The sequence below is a fragment of the Hyperolius riggenbachi genome, chromosome 5 (assembly GCF_040937935.1).
Source record: "Hyperolius riggenbachi isolate aHypRig1 chromosome 5, aHypRig1.pri, whole genome shotgun sequence".
NCBI classification, from domain to species: domain Eukaryota; kingdom Metazoa; phylum Chordata; class Amphibia; order Anura; family Hyperoliidae; genus Hyperolius; species Hyperolius riggenbachi.
Genome location: NC_090650.1, coordinates 261028356 through 261046387, shown reverse-complemented (window position 1 = coordinate 261046387; position 18032 = coordinate 261028356). Strand labels below are relative to the sequence as shown.

The window sequence follows — 18032 nt, the reverse complement described above, 5'->3', positions numbered from 1 at the left end:
TCTATTACAAGCCTGCATTGTATTGCATTAATGAATGCAGCTCATAAGAAGAAAAGCCACTATTACTTGCTTATTGCGTTTTTTTGGGATGGTGCCTACAGGGTGCACTGGATTTGAAATTTGACAAGGAAGAAAGATTAAGATGAAATGAGACTCCAGGCAAGATAGTTTTTGCCCACCACTGATGGTAACCAGGCTTTTTTTGTAAGATTTGGTGGGGCTAGCATCAACCAGGGCCGTAGACTCTCTCCAGGCCCTAGGCAACTGCCTAGAATTGCCTTGTGGGTGATCCAGCTGGGTTGACAAGGGAACATAATGTTTCAAAAAAGAAATGATCAATGAACTGCACATTTATCTGAGCTGAAGCAAATTGTGTTGCAGTTTGTATGCAGATTGAAACTGGACCAATCCAAACCAGCTACACCTACATCTGATTAGTCCAGTTTCAATTTGCAGACTAAATGCAACAGAATCTGCAGAAAGCTGTATATTTTGTAGTTGCAGGGTTGGTTCGTACAATTTTTCCAACAGAAAAGTTTGCATTGAAAAACACAAGATTTAATCAAGAATCAGAAAGACTTAACGCATTATAAACTTTATTGTTAGTAAATATAACAAACAAGCAAAGATAAGTAAAAAAAATAGGAAATTCCAAGAAACCACAAAGTGAAATATTGAATAAAATGGCTAGCAAGAGCAAGGCTTTACAAAATTGTAATGAAATCTTAAAAGTCCAACTCTAGCAAAAGCTTTTAAAATTAAAATGTGCAACATTGTGGAGGAGGTTTAGAAATCTTTTACATTTTATTACCTTTTGCAATAAAAAAAATGGGGAAATTAGAACCTCAATGAAGTTTCTTTTCACATTTAAACCCAGCTGATCGTTGAGAGCAGGGATTAAGAGGAATTCTACCCAGTGGGATTACAAGTGGGAAGTAACCTTACAAATATACTAAAACTTTTCTACGCTAGCCAAAATTAACAAATGTTTTAGCTAAAGTTGGGCTTGCACATTTTGGCATTTAAAATGCAGTATCTTTACTCTAGTGTGAAAATCTCAGAGCACATGGCAACAGTTAGGAAATATTCAGAGAATATGATTTTACAAGACTGGAGTGAATAGAAAAGAAGGACACAGAAAATATTACCTACAATACAAATCGTGTTTTAAGCCCCACATATTGTAAAACACAAGGACATGCTTAAACCATTTCAGCAATGGAGAACTTAGAAAATAAAAACACACAGAGCTCTTCATAATGAAAAAATATGGTTTTCTAAAGTCAGTGCACATTTTACAAATTTTCAAATGGTAACATGGAAAAAAATGTTGGTTTCTCCATTTGCTTTTTCAAAAATACAAATTTTACTACAGTACAAAGCCACACCGGCTACCAATTAGTTCCCAAAAGAATTACTACTGCTAATAGACTGGAAGGAATAGCTGTAAGAGTTGGAAGTTGGGGACGATGAGGCATCAAAGCTTCCTCTTCGGGATCCACTGCGTGAACCAGAGCGAGAGCCTGACCGAGAACCTGGCGCTGAAGATACATTATAAGGACTGCTTATGCCTTTAGAAGACACTGAAGCTGCTTCAAGCATTCTTAGACCGGTTACGTCTTCAACCATTGATCGGTCAACTGCATCTTTATATGAGATTTTTAGCTTTGTTTTTGGACAAGTTAGGATTTTTGGGTAGTTGTTTACATCTCGCAATTTTTGAGCAGCTCGGCCATCAATCATGCCTTTACGAATGGCCTCCTCTGTAGTTATTCTTGATTGGGTTTCTGGATCAATAAGACCTCCTGTCATGTACTGAAACTCAAGGAAGCGTTGTCCAGCTTCATAAGGCAGCCAGTTAACCTTAATGGCTTCTGCAGCAGATAGTTTTTTCTGTCCTCTCACTCCATCAAAACCAACATAAGCCTTCTGAGCTTGTTTTAACCTGGCAGACATATCATGATCTATTATGCCCTGAGTGACAGCATCCTGTAAAGAGACTCTCTGCCCAGTGGTTGGATTGATGATTCCTCCAGTGCATACTTGAGCTTCCAGTAAGCGCTGCCCAGTAATTGTATCAACAATGCCACGTTTGATGCCTTCCGAGATGGAGATCTTTTCCAAATTTTCAGTGTCAAATATTGCTGCAACGGGGGTGGTTTCTTCTAAAGTATCTGAAAATGAACCACTTTTGGACCATGACGATGTTCGAAGTCTAGAGGATGAAACAGATGAAATAGAATCTTGCCTTGAAGTAACTAAAACATCATCACTGAGATTTTTGTTAGAGATCATGTCTGCAAACTGAGTTAGGCTTAGTGTACCAGCACGATATTGTTCAAAATCACTCTTGCTAATTATGCCCATATCAACAGCCTCTTGAACATCATATTGGTTTCCGGTTTTACGGTCAACCAAGACAACTCTTGTTGAACCATCTGAACCTGTAGTAGTTATTTCTTCCCATTCACATTCTTGTTCAGAAAGCTCAATATAGGTTTCATGGTCAATCAGACCTTTGTTATAGGCTTCCTGCACTGTCATTTCTCGGTTTGTGTCTGGATCAACAATGACTACTCTGCGCTTCCTTGAAGTTTTCTTCTGTGATGCCTGAACCAATTTTTTCTTTTCTTTTAAGGGCAGTAAGCAAAGATTAGTTTTCTGATCAACAATGCACCTTTCTTTTAGCTGTAAATAGGTTAGATTTTCTTCTGTGTTGGGGTCAAAAAATCCTTTGGTATCATCATCTGGATCAGACAGTATTTGATTTAGCTCTTCATTAAAGTACCCACGTTTGTAGGCAACATCAACTGGTAAACGATGACTTGCTTTTGGATCAATGATTCCACCAGTGGCAATCTGAGCTTCAAGCAAGCGAATTCCATGCCCCTTTTCAATAAGTTCCTTGTTCATTGCCTGAAATAATGAGATTATGTTCCCGGTTTCTGGGTCTTTGTAGCCAGTAACAGCCCTCTCTGCAGATAACAGCTTTTCCTTGAACTCAATCCCAACAAGACCTCTTCTATAACCTTCTTCAACAGTTACCCTTAAGTTGTTTACAGGATCCACTACAAATCCAGTTGCTGCTTGTGCTTCTAGTAGTTCAAGTGTGGTTCCAGGCCTTAGCAATCCCTTTTTCATTGCTTCATATATACTAAAGGTTTCTTTTGTAGCCTCATTATAGATTCCAGCAATGCAACTGGATCCCTGCAAGAAATCTTTTATTCTCTCACTAACTTCTTCAACAGAAATTTGTCCCGATTCTAACTGATCAACTGTAGTAGAGCGAATAATGCCAGATTCCACTAACTCATTCAGTGGAACTTGATGTCTGATACCTTGGAATGATAAACTTTTCTTCATTACAGGTAATAGAAGTAGCCCAGTGTGTGGCTCCACTCTGCATTTCTGCCTGAGCTGTGCATAACTGACCTTGCTCTTGGTGACAGGTTCTATGAAACTCTTTGCATCACCACTGGGATCATTTAATGATCGATTCAAATCCCTGTCAAGCAGACCTCGCGATAATGCAACCTCAACTGGTACATAGATGCTATTCACTGGATCAACTATTCCACCTGCTGCCATCTGAGCTTCTAAGAATCTCAGTCCAACTTCTCTGCTGATCAAATTTTTATTGATGGCTTCTGAGACACATACTATCTTCCCAGAGAAGGGATCTTTAAAGCCAGTGACTGCTTTTTCTGCGGTATAAATTGCCTCTCTGTCGGGGAAATCAATGAGATCCCTTGCCATAGCATTATCTACTGTTAGCTTTTCATTCTTCTGGACATCTATTATTCCTCCTGTTGCAGCTTGAGCTTCTAGTAGCATGACTGCACTCTCAGGTGAAACCAGCTTTTTCCGCTTGGCCTCCACAAATGAATATTTCTCTTTTGGTGTGATGGAGACACCAGCAATTGCACCAGCACCTTTCAGATAAGGTTCAATCTCTGCAGCTACCTCCACCAGTGACTTCTGTCCCTTTGTTAATCTTTCAAATGTAGATTTTGTTATAACTTGGCATTCAAGAAGCTGATGAGCGGTAACCTTTTTCCTCAGCCCATCAAAAACAAATTTAGAAGGATCAATTGCCATGTCTTCATCAGTCTGTGTCTGTTTGGCAGGACCAGGTGGGCGTCTCATAAGACTTTCCATCTTCCTTTCCCATTCCAGTTTCTGGGATTCTATATCAACCTGGCTTGTACGATGAGTCTCCTCTATTTTACGTTTATACCTCTCTTCAATTGACCTAATCTCTGTCTGCAATCTTTCAATTTCAATTTTTAATGAAGCCTTTTCTCTTTCACTTCTCTCCCTCTCACTTTCAATCCTCTTTACATCCTCGTCTTTCCGAGTACATTGACTTTTCCACTGACTGAGGTCGTTTCGAATCTGCTGCCTCTCTTCTTCCAGGCGCTGTTTATTCCGAACTTCAACATCTAGTGCAGCTTTTGCACGACTCAGTTCATCTTCCAAACGCTGAAGCCTCAACTTATCTTGCTCCAGAAGTTTCACTTTCGTAACAAGACTTTCTTTCTCTTGTATTATCTCAGTGTATTTGCTACTTGAGTCCTGTATCTTACTAGTTGCCTAAATTAAAGACAAAGAAAAAAAAATATTGTTAACCAATTCGATCCAATATAAAAAAAAAAAAAAAATCAACAAAAAGGTTTTTTTATACAGTATAATCTCGTTATAGTAAACGCTCATATAGTAGAACTTTGGGTCTAGTTAACTAAATGTCCAGGTCACAGCCAAGCACCATTATAAATTGTATGAGTGTAACACATGGCATAGTAATTTCGAATATAATAGAAATTCTGTTATAGCTAACCTGTTTTTTGACCCCTGCGGTAATCTGCATTCGGCTATAGAGGAAAGTGGGTGGGCACATATGTCATAGGTCAGCCAGAGACCGTCTGGTCACTATCTGCATGCTACTTGGGCGCATAGATTACCTAAAAAGCACCGGCCACTGCATGGGCTAAAGACTGCAAGCTGCCTCTACAGATGAGACCTATGCATCCGGTGTAAGCTACTGCCTGATTACTAAAGGAATTGCCTATCTGTGACTTGCTTGTGCATGGCTGCAAAGCTACAGTATCATCCTGGCTGCAGAGGAAGAGCACACTATCAGTACTGTATCTGCATTAACTGGTGAGACCTAAGCATTCTATGCAAGCTGTTACAAGATTATTGTAATGCAAATCCCTGCACTTTGAGCACTGTGCATTTTACTCTAGCTTAGATGCTGTCTGTGCTCAATTGCTGAAGCAATGAAAAGACAAAAATGATTCCCGGTTATTGACTGAATTAAGATACAGTACTATAGTGTACTTTATGTGCTGGAGTATGACAATTTCTGATATAGTAAGCTACTGGGCCTGGGCCCTTGGAGTTTACTATAAAGGGATTGTACTGTATTTTATATATTACTTTACAACAATAAATGATTTGTGTTTGGAATGACTGTAGTTTCAATTTTTTTAATAGTATATTTCTGCTCTACTCTGTTTTTATTGATTTGATTATTGTTCATATATGGTTATACATTCACTATTCACCTTAAAATTATTTTGCTGGTTGTAAATAAGTCTAAGTTTAAAACTTAACCTTATTTTATATGATTTACTAGGAAAGTAACATGATAGGAAAAAAGAGAAAATTACAAACTGCAGAGAACAAAATTTAATGACCACAAACATTGGATTTTATGAACGGTTGACACAGATATTACACACGATTCAAAAAGTTAACTGATTAAATTACACAACATGCAAGGACAGAATATTAAGAATTTTGATAACAAGTATATTTTATATTAAAAGTGCATCATGCTATATTTGAATTTTAAATATTGTGCAGAAATGTGCAAGAACATAAAATATTGTGTAAAAAGCCTGAAAGTTTTCTGAAAATCTGGTTTTCTTTTTAAAGTCTTATTTTATATAAATATATAGCTGTCAGTAGCTGCCATAAGTGCATATAATATTGCTCGCTGTGCAGATTCAAAGTGCCATGCATAAAATATAATGCCCAAACTAAATAAGTGCATTTTAACACCACGATATGTAGGGATTTTCAGGACTAAGCACATACTTTCTAAGGTACTCATTGAGTTGTATTTACACTGACAGGTTAGTAAGTCTGAGCCAGATTTAAACTTCATATGCCTTTCCCAATAGTTTGATTGCTGAAAGTGAAATGTTCAAAGATACTGGGGTGGACAAAATAGCAAAAGCAAAAAAAAATCCTTAAAGTAAACCAGACCTGTCATAAAAAGAATATTTGATACTCCCCCACGGCATCCTCCAGCAGCATAAACATGTCTGAGTCCCAGGTCGTCCACCTGCGGTCTGCCGTTCAGCCGGGATCAGCCCCGGTAACTGGCTCAGTTGCATCAGTCCAGGTCTACAGCACATGCGTGGGCCCTTGCCCCGTCTGAGCCTGTTACCAGGGCTGATCGCAGCTGAACAGCAGAACACTGGAGGACAGCCTGGGACTCAGACGTGTTTATGCTGCTGGAGGAAGCCACGGGTAAGTATCAAATTATCTTTTTATGACAGCTCTGGTATACTTTAAAGTTTTAACCAGAATTGAATTATTTCCTTTTACATACAGTACACTAAATATATGCTGTCACTGTAAATGTGCAGGCAAAACCCGTGCACTGCACCCAATGTGAACAGACCACAGAAATATAATTATTTCGCACTGAGATGCAGTGTGAAAGAACCCTTAATTTTCAACAGGAGTCAGCTAAAGCGCGATAGTGTAGTTCAGCAGAATGAGATCAAAACGTAAATTCACAAACATAGATGTTCTTCCTAGTAGCTACCTACTCATAGCTACGTGAAATCAAAAAGTTAAATACAGCAGCTGTGGGGTCGGGTGAGGGAGGTTTAACTTGCCCATGCTGCTGTCTGTTCCAAAGCACTCCAGTTGTATTGCAAGTTGCATTCCAAGTCACGTTCCATATCACTACCACACTTCCTCCTGGGTTGAAAGAGTAAGCGTGGTAGTGACTGGAACAAGACTTGGAACACAACGTGCAATGCGATTGGAGCATTTTGGAACAGACAGCAGCAAGGGTAAGTTAACCCTCCCTCACCTGTCCCCATAGTGGCTGTAATTACATTTTCGATTCCAAGTAGCTATGAGTAGGTAGCAACTCAGAAGAGCATCCCTGTTCACAAGCTCTATTTGATCACTGGCAGTGGTAAGCTAGACCCTAGTAAGCTAAGGTAAGTTCGACACTAGTAAATTTAAAGGAATCGTCAGGCAGAAGAAAAAAAAAATGAGTTTTACTTACGTGGCGCTTCTACCAGCCCTATGCAGCCATCCTGTGCCCTCGTAGTCACTCACTGCTGCTCCAGTTCCCCGCTGCCAGCCAGTTTAGTTTTTGCCGACCTCGGGGTCGGCGGGCCGCATTGCATTCATTTTTACGCATTCCCGCTGGTGCAGGAACATTAACACATACATTTTTACGCGTTGCACCACTAACGCATAAAAATGTATGTGTTCATGTTCCTGCACCAGCGGGAATGCGTAAAAATGTACGCAATGCGGCCCGCCGACCCCATCGGCAAAAACTAAACTAGCTGGCGGCAGGGGACTGGAGCAGCAGTGAGTGACTACGAGGGCACAGGATGGCTGCATAGGGCTGGTAGAAGCCCCACGTAAGTGAAACTTTTTTTTTTTTTTTTTTACAGTCTATGCTATGGAAAATGCCCATCATTTCAAGGAGCTATAATTCCAACAGACAATTTATCATTTGATGTGATAAAAATTGAACAGTAGATTGCCTAGAGGAAAACATTATGAGGCGCTTAGTTAATTGAAAGCCACCATTGGGTAAGTTAACTACTTTTGAAAATACATGCAATCCTTGATATTAAAAGCTGCGTATAGGAAATAATTATATACTGAGGATTACATATTGTAGTACCCTTAAGGTCAGTTTGTATTTTTATAGGTTTTTACAAGATGAAGTCGTTTTTTGTGTTTTTCCTTACATCTTAAGAGAATGGTGTTTTATGAGTAGGCAGTACTCATGGCAGTAACAAATCATCTTGTAATATTTTTAAAGATACAGGTCAAAAGTTATTGATTGTATGAGAACTTTTTAATACAGATGCCTGTAAATTGCATATGCGATGACACCATATACTGTAGTCATTTGGGATGTAATTTTATAAATAGAAAGGTTCTAAGGAATATATATGGCCATTTACGTTATTTTATATACATAACAAACCCTATTGTTTTAATCTATTTATTCAATAAGATCTAATGCTTTAACTCAATTTATTCATCAAAGCCTATTTGGGATAATGGACAACTCCAAAATGTTTTGCACTTGCACCAGGATTATTGTTCAGAGAGATTTAATATGGTAAACTTTTATTTACATTAAGGCAGGGACCACACTTGTCACACATCACATGCCATTTTGTGCAATGCAAAATCGTATGTAAGGATTCTCTATTGCATGGATGGCCAACTCCAGTTTTCGAAGGGCCATATCCATGCCCGTTTTTAGGATGGACTGAGAAATGTGTTCTACTAGATGAGTCACATCTTTCCTGATTCAGTCCCTGCAATAAAATGGAGCTGTGCCAAAAATGTGAGAGGATCTTGGCCCATGATGACTGGCGTTGGGCATCCCTGCTTTATAGGAAATGTGCGTTTTTGCAATAATTCTTTCGCAATTTGCACACGTCTAAAGATTTTCCTGCAGAAAGAGTTCCTGCAGCATAATATTGCACACCGCCTGCAGATTCTCACAGACAGCCGGCAAGTGCACGCTACATGTGAAAGATTATTAACAAAAATCCGCTGCTGTTTTTTCATAGACAAGTGTGGTCCCTGCCTAAGTGTTTTACTCTTTGTAGACTCTTACTGACATGATAAAGCAGGCATTTAAAAGGGAAGGTTCAGGGAGGGAGGTAAAAAAATAAAAATCAATATCCACTTACCTGGGGCTCCAGCCAGTGGCAGGCAGGAGGTGCCCTCGCCGCCGCTCCGCAGGCTCCCGGTGGACTCCGGTGGCCGACCCGACCTGGCCAGGCCGGCTGCCAGGTCGGGCTCTTCTGCGCTCCAAGGCCTGGCACTTCTGCGTCCCACGCAGCCGCGCTGACGTCATCGGACGTCCGCCGGGCTGTACTGCGCAGTAGTTCTGCGCCTGCGCAGTACAGCCCGGCGGACGTCCGATGACATCAGCGCGGCTGCGTGTGACGCAGAAGTGCCAGGCCTTGGATCGTAGAAGAGCCCGACCTGGCAGCCGACCTGGCCAGGTCGGGTGGGCCACCGGAAACCACCGGGAGCCTGCGGAGCGGCGGCGAGGGCACCTCCTGCCTGCCACGGGCTGGAGGAAGCCCCAGGTAAGTGGATATTGATTTTTATTTTTTTTTACCTACCTCCCTGAACCTTCCCTTTAAGGCAAAATGTGTTGTCATTCTTGAGCTAAATACATTTTATACCTTTATGGTGTGTCATTTAAGGGAGGTCCATCATTTTTCTCCTTTTTAAAACGGTTTTAAATATTCTAACAATTCTTGGCGCCTCCAATATTTAAAGAAAACCTAAAGCAAACCTGAACCAGAAAAAAAAGTTTCACTTACCAGGGGCTTCAAACAGCCCCCTGCAGCCGACCCGGGACAACACGATCCTCTGGTCCCCCACAGTCGCTCAGTTTTTATTTCAGGGACTGAGCCAGTCGATGGCCACTGCGTCTGCTTGGCCGCATGCTTCCTTGTTCACACTCCCAACACCGGGAGCACCCTGCACATACGCAGTACAAGATTTTCTTATACTGCACATACGCAGGTTGCTACCTCCGTCAGGCATGTGAACGAGGAGGCTTATGGTCACTGTGTCCATGGACTGGCCCGAGCAGCTGCAAGGGACCGGAGGATCGTTTTGTTCCGGCATGGGCACAGAGCGGCTGCAGGCAGCTGGTCAAAGCCTCAGGTAAGTGAAATTTTTTTTTTGCTTTAGGTTCCCTTTAAAATAGGGGCCATAGTGATTTTTTTTTTAGTATCTGTCTTTCAAGTCTAAAGAGGTTTATATATGGGAAAAACCAGTGGGTGCATGTAACAGTGCCTTGACAAACGTAAAACATTTCTAGCAATATAAATGGCATAGACATATATGACAACATATCTGAAATTCTCTGAATAGTCAAACGGCAAAGAATATAAGGCAGTTGTATTGGATCAGGTACCACATCCCGTATCCTTCAAAGGACAGAATAAATTTCTTCTTAAAATGACGGTGCAGTCTCTCAGTGCACACTAGGCAGGGCATGTATAATTGCATTCAAAGAAGGATTGAAGAGCTTCTGAAGACAAATAGTTTTTAGGTCCTTGATGTTAAGTGCTTCTAGTGGTTACTTTAATTTTACCTAACCCCCATATGTCAGTATGGTAAGCTAGATAATACAAATAAAAAGTACAGAGAAGAGCTTGACAAGGGTGCCCTTGTCTTCAAGGAACTTACAAGCACACATTAGAAGTTATAAATCTGGCTCGGTTAATATTAGTGGATTACATAGGTTAGGTAATTAATTTATTAAATTACTGGATAAAGGTAAAGTTAAGGAAATTTATCTGAGTACCTCTAGTGCTTGCTTTTGGAATTTCTCAATTTCCTGTCTCAAATTTTGTCTTTCTTTCTGTAACTCATTAATTAGGCCCTGAAGCTCCAGTGACCGCTTGTTGCTGATTTGCAGCTGGTTCTTTAATTCTGTGATAGTTGCATTTTTTTCACCATCCACTTCATCTTTGCTCTTTTTGATTTCTTCATGTTCTAGTCGAACATAGCGCAGCTCCTCCTCCAGCCTCAGGTGCTCTTTAGTAAGATTTTCAGTGATTGACTGAAGTCTCTCTATTTCTATTTTACTTTCATTTAAGCTTCTGTTTCTCTCTTCAATAGTTTTTTGCAAGTGCTCATTTCTGATGTGTGCTTGGCGCAAGTTTTCTTGTTCTACATGCAATTGACGACGTAAACTTTCCACTTCAGCAACAAGTTTACTTAGCTCATCAATATTTCTTTGCTGGTCTCTCAGCTGACTGTCTAAAGATTCCCTTTGCTGACGTAGGTCATCTTCGGTTTGCCTTTTAATAACCGTAATTTGCTCTATTTGTTGGGTCAGAGTTGTAATCTTTTTAAGTTGTTCACTGTTTGTCCTTCGAAGAGCATCCAACTCTTCTTCCAACCTCTTATTTTTTGCAAACTCATCTGAGGCAATTCTTTTTTGCCTATTTAACTCCTCCTCCAGTTTACTCTTTTGCATCTGCAGGTCTTTGAGGTTGGCTTGAAGTCTGTTAATATCGTTTTCCCGTCCTTGTTTTTCAGCAGCCAATTTTTCAAAGTCTGATTTAAGTCGAATTAATTCTTGTTCCTGAATCTTCAATTTTCCTATTGTGTCTGTGGCAGAGTTGTGGGCTTTCTGCACGTCAAAGTGGGTTCTCTGTAATTTAATATGCTCCTCCTCAAGCTTTTTTCTTTGATCAGTTTCAACCTCAATAACTTTTTTTAGCCGTTCAATCTCCTTATTGCGGTCCTGAATAGTTTTGGCAGCATCATCAAGAGATTTCCTGTGTTTCTGCTCTTCCTCATTCCTAACACTACTGAGCTGTCTCAGTTCTATCTCTAGCTGTTGCCTTTTCTGAGTTAGCTCAGATGTAAAGGACTTTTGTTGATGAGCTTCATCCTCTGTTTTTTTAAGATTATTTGTCACCTGCGTCAGAGAGGTCTTTAGTCTGTTGACTTCAGTCAACAAGTCCCGTTTCTCTCTTGTTAAATTATCAATTTGGTTACTTAAATCATTGATGTTTCCTTCTTTCTGAACAGTTATCTCGTGGATGGTGGTTTTTGTAATATTAATTTCTGACTCATATTTGTTCCTTAAATTTATAAGCTGTTCGTCAAAATTGTTTCTTACCTTTATAAGCTCGTTTTCATATTGTCTCTGGCGTGCTGCCTCCTCTTGAAGTTGAAACTTTAACTTTTCAATTTCATTATTCCTATCCTGAATTGTCCTGCTGGCTTCTTCTAACGACCTTTTGTACCCTACTGATTCCTCTGAATGGACTCTAATAATCTTCTGCAATTCTATTTCTAATGTCTGCTTTCTCTGAGAAAGCTCTGAGCCTGAGGCTTTTTGTTGAAGGGCTTCTTCTTCTGCCCTTCTGCGCTGTTCATTTGTTTGGACAATGGATTCATTAAGTCTGGTAATTTCTTGTGTAAGATCTCGATTTTCTCTGGATAGCTTGTCGAGCTGAGATCGGAGTTCGTATGCATCCTCTTCTTTCTGAACTGTAATTTGCTGTATGGTGGTCTTCGTAATGTTAATTTCAGATTCAAACTTGTTCCTGATATTACTGATTTCCTCACTACATTGCTTCCTTACCTTTGACAGCTCATTCTCAAAATCCCGCTTCTTCTGGCCTTCATCTTGAAGTAGAAGTTTTAGTCTTTCTATCTCATACTCCTTCTCCTTTATTATCTTGTCCGTTTCTATTTTTTGACGGTTGACACCTTCAAGTTCACTTTGCCTTCTTTGATGTACTTGATCAAATTCAGTTTTTTGAAACTCACATCTGTCCTCCAGGGCTTTCCGTCTACGTTTTTCATCATCAATTTCATAAGTAAGCCTAGTTATCTTCTCATTTAGTTCTGAAATCTGACCATAGCATTTCTCAAGATTTTGTTTAGCAGAATTCCCATCCATTTCAGATTTTCTTTTTAAGTCCTCCAGAAGAAGTAATCTTGATTTATACTCTGAGATTTCTATCTGGTATTTTTGAAGGTTTTGGTCAAGGGCTTTATTTTTTTGGGAATTGTCTGAATTCGCATCCCTGGAAAGACGCAGCTCTTCTTCAAGTAACTCAATTCTAGTATTTTTCATCTGCAATAGTAAAAAAAAAAAATCATAATTAAAAAAAAAAAAAAAAGAGACAGTTAGGAACACAGACTAAACACACATGTAAAGATCTCATTACTCTAGAATATTGAATAGATACTGATGTTTGAAATCTGAAAAAAACTTTCTCATGTGAAAGTTTTAAAAAATGTAAACAAAGATCGTTGTCAAAATCATAAAAAAAACAGACTTTAGATACCAATCTCTAAAAAGATAGTACAACAGGCTGTGTATATATTCTGGTTTTAAAGCCAATTAATAGAGTATTTTCTGAAGAATGTTACAATTAAAAGGGTTTTTACTTTTATAATTAACAAAATTTGCATTGAGACCGAGACTTAAGGAATCTTTCAGAATTATGGGGATTTATCTGGATCTATCTTGCACTAAATGCCCACTTCCATCTCCGGCATAACTACTGGCTAGTTAAAGTTACAGGATATGAACAGGTCACTAATTGCTGACAGGTTTTTTTCTGTAGTTAAAAGAACACTTAAAACTTTTCTCCATGTATAAAATGAATAAAAAATAAAATAAAAAATAAAACCATAACGTGGAGGGGCATTCAGTCACTTTTTCTATTCTAACAGAGCTGAAAAAATGCAGTATAGGTATTTAAAGAAAACCAGAGCTAAAGTAAAAAAAATAAAAAAAAATGATTCTATACATACCTGGGGCTTTCTCCAGCCCCATATGCGCTGATTGATCCCACGCCACCATCCACCGCTGCCCGCATCTATGAGAACCAGCTCCCCGCTGTTCCATCAGTCAGAGCCAGTCTAGCATAGCACAAGTGCGCTCTTTGCGTATCTCTGCAGCAGCCGCTGGAGAGATACGTAGAGGGCGCACTTCTCCAGCGTAGCCCGGCTCCGATGACGTCAGTGACAGGAGCCGGTTCTCGTAAATGCGGGCAGTGGTAGATGGCGGCGTGGGATCGATCAGCGTGTATGGGGCTGGAGGAAGCCCCAGGTATGTATAGAATATTTTCTTTACTTCAGCTCTGGTTCCCTTTAAGAGCCCAATAAATTATTAGGTGATTGAATTGGTAATTACGGATATAAATCAGTCCTTTTTAAAATGTCTTCAAATGGGATCCAGTAGCCAGAAAATAAAAAAAAAATAGACTTTTTTGCAGTCATTTTGCACCTGTGTCCCTCACTCAAAGGGAAGACACAGACCAGAGTTATTTTCTGCAGAATTCTGAGACTATGTCGAGGAAACATTTGTAGTGTGAACTTGTACAGAAGTGCTCAATAAGATTTATGAACGAATCTGAGGAAATACATGCTCTGGTAGCCCCTAGAAATGCTGTTCTGCAAGCCAAGGACCTGTGAGTTTTACACAGATGACATTACTTGTGGATAAAAAAAAAGTAGAATAGCTGCATGGTTTGTTATGGCAGACTTTAATGCTGCTTGAAAATGCTCTGGGTGGAATATAAAGTCACCAACTAATTCCCAGCTAGAAAATTGTAGACAAATGTACCATGTACAAGTTTGCTTACACTACTTTGGTCGCAATTTTAATCAATCTACGGTAGTTCTAGTACTAGTTTTCCTCACTATGTAGAACAAAACCATGAGAAAATAAAGCGTCAAGCCTTTATAGTAATTGTGAAACAGACCAGAAAAACTAAAAATCAGGAAATACTGCACACAATATATTCACTACTTAACCACTTCCCGACCGCCCACTACACAGGGGCGGCGGGGAAGTGGAGCCCTGCAGGACGGCCTCACCCACAGAGGCGGCGGTCCATTTAAGGGCATGGGCGGAGCGATCGCGTCATCCGTGACGCGATCCTCCGCCGGCGCCTGTCACCGCTCGCTCGCCGCAACATCCCGCCGGCTATACGGAAGCGCCGGCGGGATGTTAACCCCGCGATCGCCGCATACAAAGTGTATAATACACTTTGTAATGTTTACAAAGTGTATTATACAGGCTGCCTCCTGCCCTGGTGGTCCCAGTGTCCGAGGGACCACCAGGGCAGGCTGCAGCCACCCTAGTCTGCACCCAAACACACTGATTTCTCCCCCCCCTGCCCCAGATCGCCCACAGCACCCATCAGACCCCCCCCCCTGCCCACCCCCCAGACCCCTGTTTGCACCCAATCACCCCCCTAATCACCCATCAATCACTCCCTGTCACTATCTGTCAACGCTATTTTTTTTTTTATCCCCCCCCCTGCTCCCTGCCCCCTCCTGATCACCCCCCACCCCTCAGATTCTCCCCAGACCCCCCCCCAGACCACCCCCCCCTGTTTACTGTATGCATCTATCCCCCTGATCACCTGTCAATCACCTGTCAATCACCTGTCAATCACCCGTCAATCACCCATCAATCACCCGTCAATCACCCCCTGTCACTGCCACCCATCAATCAGCCCCTAACCTGCCCCTTGCGGGCAATCTGATCACCCCCCCACACCAATAGATCGCCCACAGATCCGACATCAGATCACCTCCCAAATCCATTGTTTACATCTATTCTCTCCTCTAAACACCCACTAATTACCCATCAATCACCCATCAATCACCCCCTATCACCACTTGTCACTTTTACCTATCAGATCAGACCCTAATCTGCCCCTTGCGGGCACCCAATCACCCGCCCACACGCTCAGATTGCCCTCTGACCCCCCCTTATCAATTCACCAGTGCATTAATTACATCTGTTCTTCCCTGTAATAACCCACTGATCACCTGTCAATCACCTGCCAATCACCTATCACCCATCAATCACCCCCTGTCACCCCCTGTCACTGCCACCCATCAATCAGCCCCTAACCTGCCCCTTGCGGGCAATCTGATCACCCACCCACACCATTAGATCGCCCGCAAACCCGCCGTCAGATTACCTCCCAAATGTATCGTTTACATCTGTTATCTTCTCTAAACACCCACTAATTACCCATCAATCACCCCCTATCACCACCTGTCACTGTTACCTATCAGATCAGACCCTAATCTGCCCCTTGCGGGCACCCAATCACCCGCCCACACGCTCAGATTGCCCTCTGACCCCCCCTTATCAATTCACCAGTGCATTAATTACATCTGTTCTTCCCTGTAATAACCCACTGATCACCTGTCAATCACCTGCCAATCACCTATCACCAATCAATCACCCCCTGTCACTGCCACCCATCAATCAGCCCCTAACCTGCCCCTTGCGGGCAATCTGATCACCCACCCACACCATTAGATCGCCCGCAAACCCGCCGTCAGATTACCTCCCAAATGTATCGTTTACATCTGTTATCTTCTCTAAACACCCACTAATTACCCATCAATCACCCCCTATCACCACCTGTCACTGTTACCTATCAGATCAGACCCTAATCTGCCCCTTGCGGGCACCCAATCACCCGCCCACACGCTCAGATTGCCCTCAGACCCCCCCCCCCCCCCCTTATCAATTCGCCAGTGCATTAATTACATCTGTCCTTCCCTGTAATAACCCACTGATCACCTGTCAATCACCTGCCAATCACCTATCACCCATCAATCACCCCCTGTCACTGCCACCCAACAATCAGCCCCTAACCTGCCCCTTGCGGGCAATCTGATCACCCACCCACACCAATAGATCGCCCGCAGATCCGACATCAGATCACCACCCAAGCGCAGTGTTTCCATCTATTCTCTCCTCTAAACACCCACTAATTACCCATCAATCACTCCCTATCACCACCTGTCACTGTTACCTATCAGATCAGACCCTAATCTGCCCCTTGCGGGCACCCAATCGACCGCCTACACGCTCAGATTGCCCTCAGACCCCCCTTATCAATTCGCCAGTGCAATATTTACATCTGTTCTCCCCTGTAATAACCCACTGATTACCTGTCAATCACCTATCAATCACCCATCAATCACCCCCTGTCACTGCCACCCATCAATCACCCCCTGTCACTGCCACCCATCAATCACCCGCTGTCACTGCCACCCATCAATCAGCCCCTAACCTGCCCCTTGCGGGCAAACTGATCACCCACCCACACCAATAGATCGCCCGCAGATCCGACATCAGATCACCACCCAAGCGCAGTGTTTCCATCTATTCTCTACCCTAAACACCCACTAATTACCCATCAATCACCCCCTGTCACTGCTACCTATCAGATTAGACCCCTATCTGCCCCTAGGGCACTCAATCACCCGCCCACACCCTCAGAATGCCCTCAGACCCCAGCCCTGATCACCTCGCCAGTGCATTGCTTGCATCCATTCCCCCCTCTAATCACACCTTGAGACACCCATCAATCACCTCCTGTCACCCCCTAGCACACCTACCCATCAGATCAGGCCCCAATTTGCCCCGTGTGGGCTCCTGATCACTCGGCCAAACCCTCAGACCCCCTTCCGATCACCTCCCCAGTGCATGGATTGCATCTATTTTCCCCTCTAACCACCCCCTGAGACACCCATCAATCACCTCCTGTCACCCCCCTAGCACTCCTATCCATCAGATCAGGCCCAATACAACCTGTCATCTAAAAGGCCACCCTGCTTATGACCGGTTCCACAAAATTCGCCCCCTCATAGACCACCTGTCATCAAAATTTGCAGATGCTTATACCCCTGAACAGTCATTTTGAGACATTTGGTTTCCAGACTACTCACGGTTTTGGGCCTGTAAAATGCCAGGGCGGTATAGGAACCCCACAAGTGACCCCATTTTAGAAAAAAAAGACACCCCAAGGTATTATGTTAGGTGTATGACGAGTTCATAGAAGATTTAATTTTTTGTCAAAAGTTAGCGGAAATTAATTTTTATTGGTTTTTTTTCACAAAGTGTCATTTTTCACTAACTTGTGACAAAAAATAAATTCTATGAACTCGCCATACACCTAACGGAATACCTTGGGGTGTCTTCTTTCTAAAATGGGGTCACTTGTGGGGTTCCTATACTGCCCTGGCATTTTAGGGGCCCTAAACCGCGAGGAGTAGTCTAGAAAACAAATGCTTCAAAATGACCTGTGAATAGGACGTTGGGCCCCTTAGCGCACCTAGGCTGCAAAAAAGTGTCACACATGTGGTACCGCCGTACTCAGGAAAAGTAGTATAATGTGTTTTGGGGTGTATTTTTACACATACCC

At 42.1% G+C, this 18032-nt stretch overlaps 1 protein-coding gene across 3 annotated transcripts in view; it reads right to left on the bottom strand.

Moving 5' to 3' along the window:
• Window positions 1-579: 579 nt before the first annotated feature.
• Window positions 580-18032, bottom strand: part of DSP (desmoplakin) — a 106037-nt gene continuing 88584 nt past the window's right edge. The window contains exons 23-24 of one of the 3 annotated variants that reach the window (XM_068236858.1): window positions 10622-12916; window positions 580-4593 (exon numbers count right to left, since the gene is read on the bottom strand). In XM_068236858.1, coding sequence (XP_068092959.1) covers window positions 1399-4593; window positions 10622-12916 — 5490 coding nt within the window. In that variant the 3' untranslated portion in view covers window positions 580-1398. The remainder of the gene's footprint in view (window positions 4594-10621; window positions 12917-18032) is intronic. The other 2 variants (XM_068236859.1, XM_068236861.1) reach the window with 2 other exon arrangements.